The sequence below is a fragment of the Chelon labrosus genome (genome assembly GCF_963514085.1).
Source record: "Chelon labrosus genome assembly, chromosome: 10".
NCBI classification, from domain to species: Eukaryota; Metazoa; Chordata; class Actinopteri; order Mugiliformes; family Mugilidae; genus Chelon; species Chelon labrosus.
In genome coordinates, this window is record NC_140360.1 from 25,658,140 (window position 1) to 25,672,450 (window position 14,311).

A 14,311-nucleotide genomic window follows, 5' to 3' on the forward strand; every position below is an offset into this window, starting at 1 on the left:
TACATGAAATTATCATGTTATTTCATGATAATGATATAACGTGAAAATATCATTATCATGAAATAACGTGATAATTTCATGAAATAACATGATAATTTCATGTAATAACGTGATACTTATCTTGTTAAAACGTGAAAAATATCATGTTATAACAAGAAACTTTCATGTAATTACATAATATTGACCCTTTTTTTTTCTACAGTGTGGCAGCAATACGCTTCCGTACAAGACAGCTGTAAAAAGCTTTTTTTTTTTTTCCTGTGTGCGCGCCCTCGTCACGTTTAGGCGTTACCCGGTACGTCTTGACGTCATCAAATTGTTCCTTCCGCTGCCGGTAGAGTGAACGTGAACTGCCAAGAAGAAGAGAAGAAAAAGCAGAACTGGCAATAACGTCGAAACAAGCTCAGATTGGCTTTTTATGACACAGGGTTACAGCCGAGCAATTTACAATCACCGCGTCCGAGAACTGTGAAAGTCAATCGACTCAAGGTGGGTTTAACAGCGCATACGGACGGTATCATTTATTTGCCGGCATGTGAAACGGCGGCTGGTTGAAGAGGCAGCCAAGTTCCGTTAGCTAAGATGTTAGCTAGTGACTATCAGGAACAGAACTGGGGTGCGATGGTTAGATTCCTAAATTAACCGTCTAAATTGGGCGAGGCATTGACTATAGTTTGCTAGCACAGTTTTGGAGCTGAAATATGGACGCTTTCGGAGAACAAGTATGAAAGTTTGAGTCATTAACGGCTGCAAGCTAACTTAAGCTAACGAGGTGGTGCTTGGCGAGTTCAGGGCGGGGAAACGGCTTCAATTCTTTAAGATAAATGGCTCACATTAGCCGGTGGCCGTGTTTGGCCGGCGATGGACACGAAGCTAATATTAGCCACGATTTAATTGACAAAACAAGTGAATTGACCGTTAATTTGATTTGATGTCATATGGTAGCTAGCTAGTTAACGGCTTAGCTAAGCTAACTTTTAGAATGCTAAGCTGCTTACCACTTGGCTAACTGACGCTAACTGACGCTAACGTTAGCTTCCAAGTTTCTAAGCAGGGCCCTCGGCCATATAGCTGTTATTTTTATACTATCCGATATCATAATGTCGACATCTCTTTCCATTTATGTTAATCAGAACCTAGCATCATGCACAACCCCGACTTGATCCTAAAACTAACCCGTTATCTCTGCTATCATTCATCACAACCCAGCCTCACCATCCGACGAGAAATATTTATACAAAGGGTTTTGAATGGACTAATACAGAAAATAAGAAAGGTAGAAATGAATAGAGCTATTCTAAAAACACTACTTTATTGATCGCATTGAACTTGAAATAATTGTGAAAAATGCCTCTTCTAAGCCAAATGTCACTGCGTCAGAACAATTTCCTTGAAGGATTAATAAAATATTGTGATTCTTACTAATTAACTTAGATATTTAGTCAGCAGCACAAAACTCAGAATCATTAAATAATAGATTATATCAATACATTAAAGATATTAAATACAGAATTATCACAACGGGGAGCAGATTCTGTTTAATGACCAAAATGTTCAGTCAGTTGACGAAATGACAACATCTTAGTCACTATTCATTTAGTTGTAGTTGGTATCAGTTGACTTGTTAAACATTAAACTCTGGACATTTCAAAGGCTTCTGATTTCTGTCGGACTCCTGTATGCTCATAATACTCAATACTGTAGACGCTTACAGTTAAATATAATATAAAGGTATCAAAGATAGATAAAATGGGTAGCTGATTTTTTTTTTGCGCTACAGCTAAGGAGAACTATTATGCTCCTATTTATTACTTTCAGCTACAGAAAAAATAACTGACCTGGAAGAGAGCTACAGCAGGGACTAATGATGAGATTATCTGTTGTGATAGAGTTCATATCATGAATAATGATCATGGGGCAGGCATTAAAACCTTACTTTTGTAGTTGATAATACTGCTGCAATCATCAAAATTATTCTTGGGTTTGTCAAATATAGATAGATAGATAGATAGATAGATATTTTTTGTGTTGAGTCTTGTTTGGAGGTCAGCACATCTAGGTGTGCTTTCAGCCCATATCTCAGTTGTCAGATTATGTGTTGAGTGATAAGTGAAATCAACGCAGCACTTATAAGACAGCGATTTATATAGAAGATTACTAAACTCGGGGAAATAAAAACTAAGTGTCACCTTGGATGCCAAAATCAGTGACTCATTCTGGTTATCTCCACATGAAAGCAGTTAATCAAGCACATTAATGTTTTGACAGTTAACTGGTTTTGGTTTTTCAAAAGTCAATATTTTCTCTCTTTGTTTTTTTTGTTCTGTTGAACTGAATATTCTAGGACTTGATCTGTTCGTCATACTGTGCAAGTTTGGGCTTGCAAAACTCACATTTAATGTGCCTATTTTGTAAAGACACTGTGATTATGTATGAAATGCGTGGTAAATTAATGTAAAAAGAAAAGTGTTAGTCACTGCATTAGTGTGATGAATCCTTTTATGGTCTTTCTTTATCTTAGCATTTTCCTCCATACAAATCATTTCTGGATTGATACAAACAAGTTCAAAGTAGAAAATGCCTCACAATAATGCCAGAGCAGCAAGGACTCAAATTAACACTCACAAGCCACCAGTTCTGTTTCAGGGATGGTTTTGCCTTCGTCTGCTCTACCTGCTGCTCTGACGGATAAACCAGTCTTCATGTAAATGCTTCTTTCCACGTTGCGCTGTTGACAGCTTAACAAAGCTGTAAGTTCTCCGTCTTCTCCTCTGTGACAGCAGCTGACCGACAATGGCTGTGAACGTGTACTCCACCTCAGTGACCAGTGACAACTTAAGTCGTCATGACATGTTGGTCTGGATCAACGAATCTCTACAGATGAACCTCACCAAGATAGAAATGTTGTGTTCAGGTAAGAAACCTGTTTCAGTTTTTATTCAACCACCTTGTGAGGGGTAGATGTTTTCTTAATAAATAGTTGTCATACTTCAGTTATAAATGGTGGGTGTGCATGTTTGAAGATTAGACTGGTGTCAGCACGAGTGATACTTGGCACAAGTGTGTGATTTTGCTGACGTTGTGGGACAGTGAGGTTGAATACACTGGCAATGAAAGAGTGGGACACTGAAGCTTAATTCCATATATGGGTTAATAAAACATTAAAATGAAACAGTTTGATTAAAGTTAATAATATGATTCTTTACAATTGTGGAAAGTCTGCTTCTTTATATTAAGTAGAAAGCATGTAGATCAGTATTACTTGCCACTATAATAACTGTTACAGTTACTCATCTGCAAGTGAAAACTCATCTTCTGTGGAAACTCGGTACATGGCAGTCTCTGCCAGGTATGCCAGCTAGCAGTGGTTAATGGCACCCATCGGCCTGTGCATGCATGTGTTTTGAGACTGTAGATTTCTTGTTTGGTGTGTTAATATCTAAACCCTCACTTTTAAGTGTTTAATTAAAAGGCATGTCAGGACAACTGCTGCAATTTGCTGTACTCCCTTGTTGGCAGGTACACGAGTCAGCTGGATATTCATCTGCACTTGTAACAAAATATGATCACCAATCTATTGCTGTCTTGTTTTTGTTTTTTTTGTTGTTGTTGTTGTTTTTTTTACTTGAAAATATTCTCTGCATGCATGTACTGCTGCCGATTAGACTTGAGGATGTTTCAAGTATTTTTTGTTGTACAGGTGCTGCCTACTGCCAGTTCATGGACATGCTGTTCCCCAACTCTGTGCCTCTGAAGAAAGTTAAATTTGGTGCCAAGCTGGAGCACGAATACATCCATAACTTCAAGCTTCTGCAGGTTTCCTTCAAAAAGATGGGAGTCGACAAAGTAAGCAAGAATATGTACTTACCTCACACCATCACATTACACAATGCAAGCACTGTAAGCGGTCTGGGAATATAGGTATGGAGGAGTTTCTGATATTCAAGAACAAGGTGTTACACTCGAAACTTTGAAACAAATTCTTCAGCAGACAAAATAAAAATCTTTTTAACAGTGTTTCATTGTAACATTCAAGCCTCATATGCAACGTTTTAATCTAGCACCTTCGTCATGTCCTGAGTTACACAGATTAGACTGTGGACTGTGGTTTTCTGTACAACAGGAACCGCTCTTTAAAAGGAGATGTTTTCTTTGACAACACAGGAGGTTGAAGTGTGAAATTCACCATGATGCAAACTGTGTTTACATCTTCTTCCGGATTTCTTTTCATATTTAAATTTCTGAAGTAATGACTCATTGCACCTGAGCAAAGACAAATTGTTGTACAAAACACGATGTATATTTTATTTGGTTGCAAGCAAGAACGTCTTCACATGAAAATTACTGCAGGAAAACCCTTCAAAGAACAACTCAGCTGCAGCTATCAACGAAATAAAACAAACCGCAATACACTCATTAATCTGAATACAGTCCACATGTCCACACATGTCCCATAAGATGTTGTATTAGCTTTTCTGAACCCTAATTGACTGAGGTTGCATTTCCTGTGCTTACTTCACAATAAAAGCCTTCCTGTGGTTGGCTGGGGAAAAGCTTTTAACCTGGAGCACGTGCAGGAAGCGTTTGGGTTAAATTAATAATATCTCAACACCAGCTGAGGTTTGTACAGCACGGCTCACTTACTGCAAAAGAGGCAACGTGAATCATGTCTGATTACTGACGATTTCCGCCCACTCTTTGGTGGAAGAAACACTGCTGATACAGTGTCCTCTCTTCCTCTGACCCTAAAGAGAATGATTGTCATGACTGCATGAAATATAATAAAAACTGCAAAAAAACAAACAAACTTCAAGTCAGTGCAAGAAGAAAGTTGTTTTGTAATTTAACAAACCTGCTGCCGCAAGAACGGGAAGTAAAACAATTTAACCTTTAACCACACCAGCTGGATCTTAAAACAGTGAATCATAAAATGGTTTAAGAGTGACTTTAGCAGTTGTTCCTCACTGCTGCTTGATATGCTGACTGAAACTCATGTCATCCCCCTCCCAGTCGCCTGAGCTGCCTCTGCAGATTATGACTCATTTTGTTTTCTTAGCACTTAGCTCGTCTGTTGCTCTTTTACTTTGTAATGAGAGACCAGAGCACAGGCAGAGGTTCATTTGAAATGTTGTACAGTAGAATCAAGTTACGTGATCATAGGATTCAAAACAGTTTTTTTACAGCTGTCTTGTGCAAAGTAGCAGGCCAGTTTTCCCCGAATGCTTCGTGTCGCTTTAGTCTGAATTCTCCCGTAACTTCTGGATGTCATCTAAAGGCCAACAAAGATCATACAAGGCGGGACACGTACTGCGGATCTTTTTGTTTCCAGACTCGACATGCTGCAGCTTGAAGGACTATTGACAAAGCTGTCATCATTTATTCATGGGTCAACATCCTTCCAGGCATCCATTTGTTTGAAGACATAAAGCCAGATCTTTTTGGCGTTACATATACTCCATGAAATTGTACACCAAGAGTACATATCTGCGTATTCATGGGTGTTCAGCGTTGTAATCCCAAGCACTGTGTCTGGTCCATGGACTTTACCCTCATTCATGCTTTGTGTCAGTGTCAGTTTCTTCCACTGCTGAGTAATTGGTGCGCTGCTGAGCCCTTTTGTCTTTTTCTGCTGTTCTTTTTCTCAGTGGTTCAGCCCTTCTTTTCACGTTTATTGTACTGTATGTATATGTCTTTTCTTGGCTGGGCCAACTACACAATCAGTACATTGTTAGTTTGTAATTTTATCCCTGCAGCTCGGTAGCTGCCATCTATTGTTTGTCAGTATTGCACCTTCCATAAGAAAGCTGTATACACCGATCAGGCATAACGTTATGACCGCCTTCCTAATATTGTGTTGGTCCCCCCTTTGACATGGACTCCACTAGACCTAGACGTGTGATGTGGTATCTGACACCACGATGTTAGCAGCAGGTCCTTTAGGTCCTGTAAGCTGTGAGGTGGGGCTTCCATAGATCGAGCTTGTTTGTCCAGCACATCCCACAGATGCTCGATTTGATTGAGATCTGGGGACTTTACAGCCCAACACCTCAAAGTCATTATTGTGACCTCAAACCATTTCTGAACCATTTTTGCTTTGTGGCAGGGCACATTATCCTCCTGATCAGGGAATACAGTTTCCATGACAGGGTCTGTAGCAATGCTTGGGTGGGTGGTACGTGTCAAACTAACATCCACATGGATGGCAGGACCCAAGGTTTCCCAGAACAACATTGCCCAAAGCATCACGTTGCTTCTGCCGGCTTGCCTTCTTAATGCATGTTGGTGCCATGTGTAAATGACGCACACTCATCTGGCCATCCACGTGATGGAATGGAAAACGTGATTCATCAGACCAGCCCACCTTCTTCCATTGCTCCGTGGTCCAGTTCTGATGTGGGCGTTTTTAGCACTGGAGACGTTTCAGCATGGGCACCCTGACTGGTCTGCAGCTATGCAGCCCCATACGCAACAAACTGCGATGCACTGTGTATCCCGACACCTCTCCATCAGAACCATCGTTAACTTCTTCTTCAGTAGCTCGCCTTCACTCCCCACATGCTTCAGTGAGCCTTGGCTGGCCATGACCCTGTCGCCAGTTCACCCCTGTTCCTTTCTTGGACCACTTTTGATAGATACTGACCACTGCAGACAAGGAACACGCCAAAAGAGCTGTAGTTTTGGAGATGCTCTGACCCAGTCGTCATCACAACTTGGCCTCTCAAATTCTTACACTTGCCAATTTTTCCTCCTTCTAACACATCAACTTTGAGGCCGAAATGTTTACTTACTGTCTATTATATCCCATCCACTAACGGGTACTGTGATGAAGAGATAATCAGTGTTATCCACTTTTCTTGTCTGTGGTCATAATGTTATGCCTGATTCATTGGTTTAACTGGCCTGTAATTTATGCCCTATACAAAACACAACGATAGTCCATTTCTTCAGATTTCTAATAACAATGTCTAGGACCATAAATAGTATCATTAAAATGCTAATGCTCTCTTCATGGAAAGTGTTGTGAAGGATGGATTTGATGCGAGTGGACAGACTGGACTGTCAAACCAAAACAACAAGCTGAAAGGCTTGCACAGATGCCACCATATTATTTTAACTGATTCAGTGTTGGAAATATACAGTCTGACAAGGTGAAAGCCGAGATTTATCAAGTGAAGTGTGTTTCAGCTTCTTGTTTAGTTGTCCAGCTTGGTTCACTCTCAGTGGTCTTACTGTGTTCTGCTGACTCTAACCCTAACCCTGCACTAATATCCTTCTCTTTTACTTCCAGATCATTCCAGTAGACAAATTGGTGAAGGGGAAGTTTCAGGACAACTTTGAGTTTGTCCAGTGGTTTAAGAAATTCTTTGATGCCAACTATGATGGGAAGGAGTATGACCCAGTGGAGGCAAGACAGGGCCACGATGCCATGCCTACACCACCTGCTACGTCAGCTCTCAACAAACCACCCAAGAAGGCCATCAGTCAAGGTCAGAGCTCTGGTTGGTCTGACCAATCTCTCTGTCACAGTTTGTGACAAAAGCGTCTGTGAAAATCTGGATACGTTGCTGTGAACGGTGAGGTTTTCACTTGTGAGTGATTGTGTATTATGAATCTCTTCAGCCCCCCAGAGGCCACCCGTTGCCAAGGTAGCGCCCAAGTTGGCTCCTGTCAGCTCAAGGAAACCGATGGGAGGAGGTGACGAGGAGAGGGCCGAGCTCCTGAACGAGGTCAGAATGAAACTGTGGAAAAGCATTTTCTTTGCGCCATGACAAAAATGACAAGTTAATCCACACAATCACAACTGAAAGAGCCAACGAATTGCCACAGCTTGATAAGTCTTTCAAATAACTAAACTAAAATAACTATTTTTTTTCCCCCCATGCACAGGTGGAGATGCTGAAATCTACCATTCAGGACATGGAGAAGGAGAGAGACTTTTACTTTGGTAAGCTGCGGAACATTGAGTTGATTTGCCAGGAGAAGGAAGGAGAGGGCGACCCCACACTGCAGAGGATCATAGACATCCTCTACGCCACAGATGTGAGTATTCATATGATATTCATTCACCATTTTTAAGTAGAAGGCAGATATTGCCAATTCAGAAATTAATTTCAGTTGGTCTCAACAGAAGTTTCAAACTATTCCATCGTTCATCTTTTTTTCTGTTGTGTGTCTGAAATCTTTTTTAAAATGTTGATGCTTTTTTGAAAAATCTTAGCGGGACCAAATGGAAAATACAGTAAATGGCTTTATTCTTTAAATGGCTCCCCAGTGAACAGTTGGACTGCATAATATTCTCTTAGCTCAATAGCCGATTAAAGCCCATTTGTTCGTCTGTTAACAGCTGCTGATGTCTTTGTGAATTCCTAGAGAGGAATGGCATGCAGCTCTCTAACTGAGGCTGAAAGACGTCACTGGAATATGCGGACATGCCCATTAACACGCATGTTTGTTTGTTTGATTCATGTGAATGTATACCCTCAATTTCCAGTTTATTGGGTACAATAGTGAAAATGAATGCATTCTAATATAAAAGTCCTGCTATAAATCTTAGCTTCATGAATGTTATGGTATTCTTCATTGGTTTAAAATAACCGAGAGAGCTGTTGACTCAACTGGGTTTTCATTGTGGAGGCTGTGGTTTGCAGCACTATTGAATGGCTTTGTGTTGTTCATACATGTTTATAATAATTTGACTATCTTATTTTAGTCAGTGGGCTATGACAAATAACAAATACTTTCTCCAAAATGATCATCCAGTTGAATTACCACCTTTCTGACGCGGTTTCAACATAAACTGAACATTATATCCGTCATGAAGTTGGTGCAGGACTGGCTTAATAAAAATCTATTTGGGTATGTGGGTTTTCTACAAACAAACAGCCTGAGTCCTCAGGTAGCAAATTAAACTGGTCTGTTAAGTGCCCAGACCAGAAGTATGATGTATGAAGTAAGAAGCAGCTAAATGTTCAATGTAGAAATTGTCCTCTGTGTGCCTTAACATTAATAACTGTGTTTTAGGACAAACCTGATGATGTACTGTTTCATATCTCCATCTCTTCAGGAGGGTTTTGTGATACCGGATGCCGAGGAGCAGGAGGAATTTTAAATATTCAAGACTGCAAGCAACTTTTCACTTAGATGCCCTGGTCTACCAACCCACTTCCAAATCTTTCCTCAAGCCAAGACAGTTTGGTTTTTACATCCAAGCCTGATCTTGACTTGTGTCCCCTCCCGAATCGAAACCCCACCCTGCTGGACTTCTTCTTCATCTAACCTTCGACCACCGTGCAGCTCCTCTTTTCCTGAACCATCTTTTATCAATAATCGCCGAATCCCCAGCCCTCCTCGCCCAAAACCAGATGGAGCAGTACATATCTGGTTTCTGTAACGGACTTCAGTGTGAAAAACACGGTCATGTTCTCTGTGTGTGTGTGCGTGTGTATACGTGTGTGTGTGTGTGTGTGGTTGTATGTGTTTAAAAATCGATTTGAAACAAACGTGAAGAACCTCCTCTGGAGACCCGGCTGTTAGCTCTTTGTCCCAAACTAATCCAGGCTGGTTTTTAGTTTAATGGCGCTGTAGCCGCTCTGTGCCTCTAATGCTCGCACTGAATTTTATTCATTTAGAGACAGAACTGAGGAACAGCGGGTAGAAGAAAAACACACCTTACCAATGAGAACACTTATTTTTTTTTTTTCATCACTTTGAAACAAATCTGTGGCTTGTTTTTGCTCATTTTAGTCGTGCTAAATGAATTGTGTGTTTAAAATGTAGTCGGATTTGATCGCTAAGTTTTGAATCTAAATCAAATGAAGAAAACAACTTTTGGGTCCCTCATTCTGACACTGAAGAGCTCATGGTTTAGTCTGGGACGAGGCAGCGGTCGGGTCTTCTCTTGGCCTTTTTCCACCTGTGACTTCCTGTCTCCAACCAGGGGCGCCATCTAGATTTTGTCCTGCTTTTGTAAATTAATGCTACTGTCACGTCTCTTCTGTCACATTTTCCTCCTCACTCATTTTTTTTCTTTCCTTTTATTTGTCTTGTTTACCCTGTCGTTTGTTTTGACATGTTTCTGGGCACTTTGTCATTCATGCCCTCACCTTTTTTATATAATTTAGTTTTTTTTCTCACGCTTTAAACTAAACGATCACTCTGTTGGAAAGATTTTACTTGTGTGCAGAAACCTGTTTTTCCAGCCACAATAGAGTTTTGATTTTTTTTTTTTTTTTTTTTTTGAAAGGTTGCGGTTCTTGTAGCAGATCCGATGTCTTTTCGTCTCCGCCGCACACATTCTCCCACAAAACCTACACATTTCAGGCTTCCTAAACGTGCAATTCTTAATTCCAGGGAAGTGGCTTACTCTTCAAGTCAACGTGAGATGAAGTGTTTAAAGCGGACGGCAGCCTTCTGCCAATGTTTAGAAAAAAAAAAAGTGCAAAAAAAAAAAAACCCCAACTAGCTGATAAGGTTTTTGTCTCTTTGGACGTCTGATTTAAGGCACAAGCACTGTTTTTATACCAGTGGCCTTTCAGCAGCTTCAGACCAGCCACTTGATAAACACTGTGAGCTCCGACTGTGGCTGATCGCTGTGTTGGCTTCATGTAGCCGGCTGCAGTCGAGACCTTCTACATCTCTCAGCTGCTGTGGATCAATGAAACCTCTGCTTTCAATACTAGTCTTTTTTTTTTTTTTTTTTTTTTTTATAAACCCAAAGCTGATAAATAACGTGGGATCAAAAATGTTGCCACACTGAAGGAAAATTCCGCTCTGGGAATGAAAGACAAACATCTTATACTTTCCCTTTTTGTTTCTATGTCCACACCCTGACTGACCAACTTTTAATATTATCTGTAGATCTAATTTGAGACCAGTGCACTATGTACAAACGTAACTTTCAACACATTTGTTCCTAATTTGAAACGATACACTAGTGTTTATTCCACTCCGACCATGTAATTGGAAAACATAATGGCCTTATTCTTTATTTTTTGTACTTTAAATGTGCTGTTTGGGGCAAATGTTTGTACTGTTACAGTCATAATTTTAATGTGTTCTGGAAATAAACAACATTGGAGGTATTGTGGACAGGAGATCAGCTGTGTCAGGGTGCAGCAGGACGCCCGTCTTCCGTCAGAAGCCAACTAATCTTAGTGGTGACCTATGTGCACAGAATACAGTCTGCAGACTTAAATTAAAGATGAGCATGTTCCTCTTCAGATGGTTGAATATTTAAGTGTAGCTTCGTGATCTGATTTGACAGAGCTCTCCAGCCTTTATCAAACACTGCCATGGGACTGAATACTGCACAAATCCAGTGGGTGCCTGGTCCTGATGTTCCTTTTGTATTTTCTGGTAGTTGCCTTCAGTAAGACCACGTCTCTATTTTGCCCTGTAGGAATCTCCAAATCGTTTCTTCTTGCAGAATGTATGACACTCCTAAGAGTGATTTGAGTCTCTTTATGAGCGCCGTCAGCCTTGTGGCGTTCCAGTTAATGTTTTGTTTCGTGTTTGTGCTCCCCAGATGATGAGGTTAAAGCACTGACTGATTTTCCCCCATTTTACCCACGGTAACGGGGGAAACTACGCAGACAAGTCGGAAGTTTAAAACCCCTGAGAATAAGATGGAAGTAAATCTGACTGCAGATGCAGACGGTAATGTTATGACAAAGATTTAAAAAAAAAAATAAATAAAATTGATTTGACTTTGTTCATTCCACAAAGACCTCGTGTCAAAGCTGGAAGATGTATTCTAGTTTGCTGAAGGTTCATGCAGCCCAACAAAAACTGAGCCTGAAGCCTCCTTGTTGTCAGGATTGCCTTTGGTCTATTTACAATGCAGATTTCAGTTCATCTATTTAACATTTACAAACATGTACGTAGTCATAAGCAGATATAAGGAAATAATGAGCTGCATTTGACCACAATAAAAAAAAAAAAAAAATCATTTATTCTGTTGACGCACTAATCTGTCCGCGGGAGTTACGTGCGTTGATAAATACTTATATCTGCTTATAACCACTGATTTAATGTTTAGATCGTTGATAGAAAAGCCTAACAAGGTGACATAAAGTTTAACTTTAACATCTAGCCTGAAGATAAACCAGCCGTTGGTTTCTTAATCCACTGCCACTCCAGCTGTAAAATAAATACTTCACAGAATGTTTCTGGAATAATTAAAATTTGTTCAAGTTGTAGTTATCAGTCTGTCCTGGTAGTAAGAAGCTGTAACAGTAATGCCAAATGAGGCGCACTCTACCGTGAGCCTTCTCAAATACACGAAGCTGTAGACAGGACAGCGACTCTTTGAGTTTGGTTCTGACGAGCCTTAGTGAAGACGTGTTTTTTGTTATGCAATGTTAAAGAGGGGACAGGAGCTCCCTCTTTACATAGTGGCCTCTGTACTGAACCCAGTGCCAATGTAACCACCCCGCTCCACTAGCTCCCTCTGTAGTCGACGAGTCACGGTACTGACTGACCCCAATCTGTCGTGGGGTCGAGATCTGTTTTACGTTCATCTTCCGGCTGGAGACTTCTTTTTTTTTTTTTTGACAATCGCCTGGTTCTTTTGCAGTTTTATGCCGTTTTGCTGACGAGCGTTTAGAAGTGTTTGACGCGGTGTGCCGACTCCTTTCTGGTTTCATGGTAGTGGTGAAGTGTGTTAATGTTAGGTGTTAGTGAGAAGGACTGTGTGTGCTGTTTCATGTTAACCTCTGGTACAAGATATTTGTTCCTTCTTTACAGTCACACACACCTGAATTAGTTTGTGCTTGCTCAGACATTTTAAATGATCTCCTAAACATAATTTAAATAAAGAACAAGCACAGTGTCTTTGACCTGGACGGACGTCAGATGTTTGCGTTTGCAAAAAAATGTCTGAGCAAAAATATGGAACAGCTTTAACGCTAACGGTGGTGCTTGTCTGACCTCTGACCTTTCTCAACAATCAGTGTGTACACTGTGGGCCGAGGGGCCGCCTGACTCTATTTGATGTGTTTGTTATACTCTGCTGAACTCGATTTTCTTCAAGTTTCTTACAGACAATAAAACAGTATTTCCACGTCAGAGTTAGCCTGTTTCTCTGCTTGCGTGATTGGAGATTGTTTTTTTTTTTTTTTCTTTTGAAGCACAACAAGAAATTGATCACAACTGAAATGAATATTCAAAGAGCAAAGCTGTGTGTTTGTCAGAAATGATGCAGAGATTTAAGGAACAGACAAAGAAAGACATTTGGCTTTATAATTAAGCATAATAAACTCATAGTTTTCTAAAGAGCCAATGATCAGCAAAATAATTAGAATAAAATAATGAAACACCAAAGTGTGGGTGGTTAAATGGCCCACTTAGGTAAAGCTGATCTTTTATAATGCTTTTTTTTTGTGTGTGTGTTATTTAGTTGTTCATCTCATTCTTTATTTTTGTCTTCTCAAAAGCAAAATTAATGTTTCATTAAAATGTACAGTGTACAAGAAAATGTTTTCACTAAATCTATGGTTCGGTCCTTGTGGTAGTACCGTGTGAAATAGCTGAACGGCCTCAACATATGAGAGTAGCCTGATAACAATGAACAAAGCAGCCTTATGAATCACATGACGTCCCTCGGTTTAGGCCCGTGGTTGACATTTGACCCCCCAGCGATCCAGAGCTGTGACATCAGGAAGCTTCCAGAAAGTCACGCTTTAAGTTCAAGAATACTCAACGGGCTGGGAGCCTCTACGTTACGTCCAACTAACACGATATGAAGAGGGGATTCATCAGAATGGTGCAAACTAACAACCAGCTGGTGCAGTTGATTCTGTCAGACTCACATCGTTAACTAATTTAGTGACAATGATGTTGCTTTTTGGTGGCAGTGATGAGTCAATGATGAAATATTCCATCTGTTTTATTTTCCTGGAAGGTTTCAGGTGTCAGTGACTCACCAACAGCTGGTGTATTTCCCTGACTTCTTAATAATACTGATTAGTCTGATCTTCCTTTCAAAACCTGAGCCCGACTTAACTATTCAGAACCTTCAACATGCCCTAATGCCAATTAAAGAGAGACTGATAAATACAGTGTATAGGAGATTAGATTAATGGCAGGTGAATGGTTTCCAAAGATGATTTTCTGTGTTTTAGACTTCTGGGTGTTATAAGTTGGAATTCACTTCAATAAATCTTAGTGACAGGATCTAAACCCCAGGATCTTTTCCTCTTTCTTTTCTTATGTTCATTTTTACTATTAATGTGTAATACTTACACTTGTCCACACGGAGGCAGTATTGGGAAACGTCCCTGGTGTCGCTGCTTCAGTTCTTTTCGTTGTGAAC

General features: G+C 40.3%; 1 protein-coding gene across 2 annotated transcripts; it reads left to right on the top strand.

Annotated features, from left to right (window-relative positions):
• The first annotated feature begins 316 nt into the window (after positions 1–316).
• Positions 317–13,149, top strand: LOC311494739 (microtubule-associated protein RP/EB family member 1-like). 2 transcript variants are annotated; one of them, XM_084553943.1, is made up of 7 exons: positions 317–489; positions 2,781–2,914; positions 3,701–3,846; positions 7,289–7,487; positions 7,621–7,727; positions 7,888–8,040; positions 9,065–13,149. In XM_084553943.1, exons 2-7 carry the CDS (start codon positions 2,794–2,796, stop codon positions 9,107–9,109), a joined length of 771 nt encoding a protein of 256 aa, XP_084410069.1. In that variant the 5' UTR covers positions 317–489; positions 2,781–2,793; the 3' UTR covers positions 9,110–13,149. The 2 variants fall into 2 exon arrangements, with proteins under 2 accessions (XP_084410069.1, XP_084410068.1); XM_084553942.1 differs by having other exon boundaries at positions 2,784–2,914.
• Positions 13,150–14,311: the final 1,162 nt, after the last annotated feature.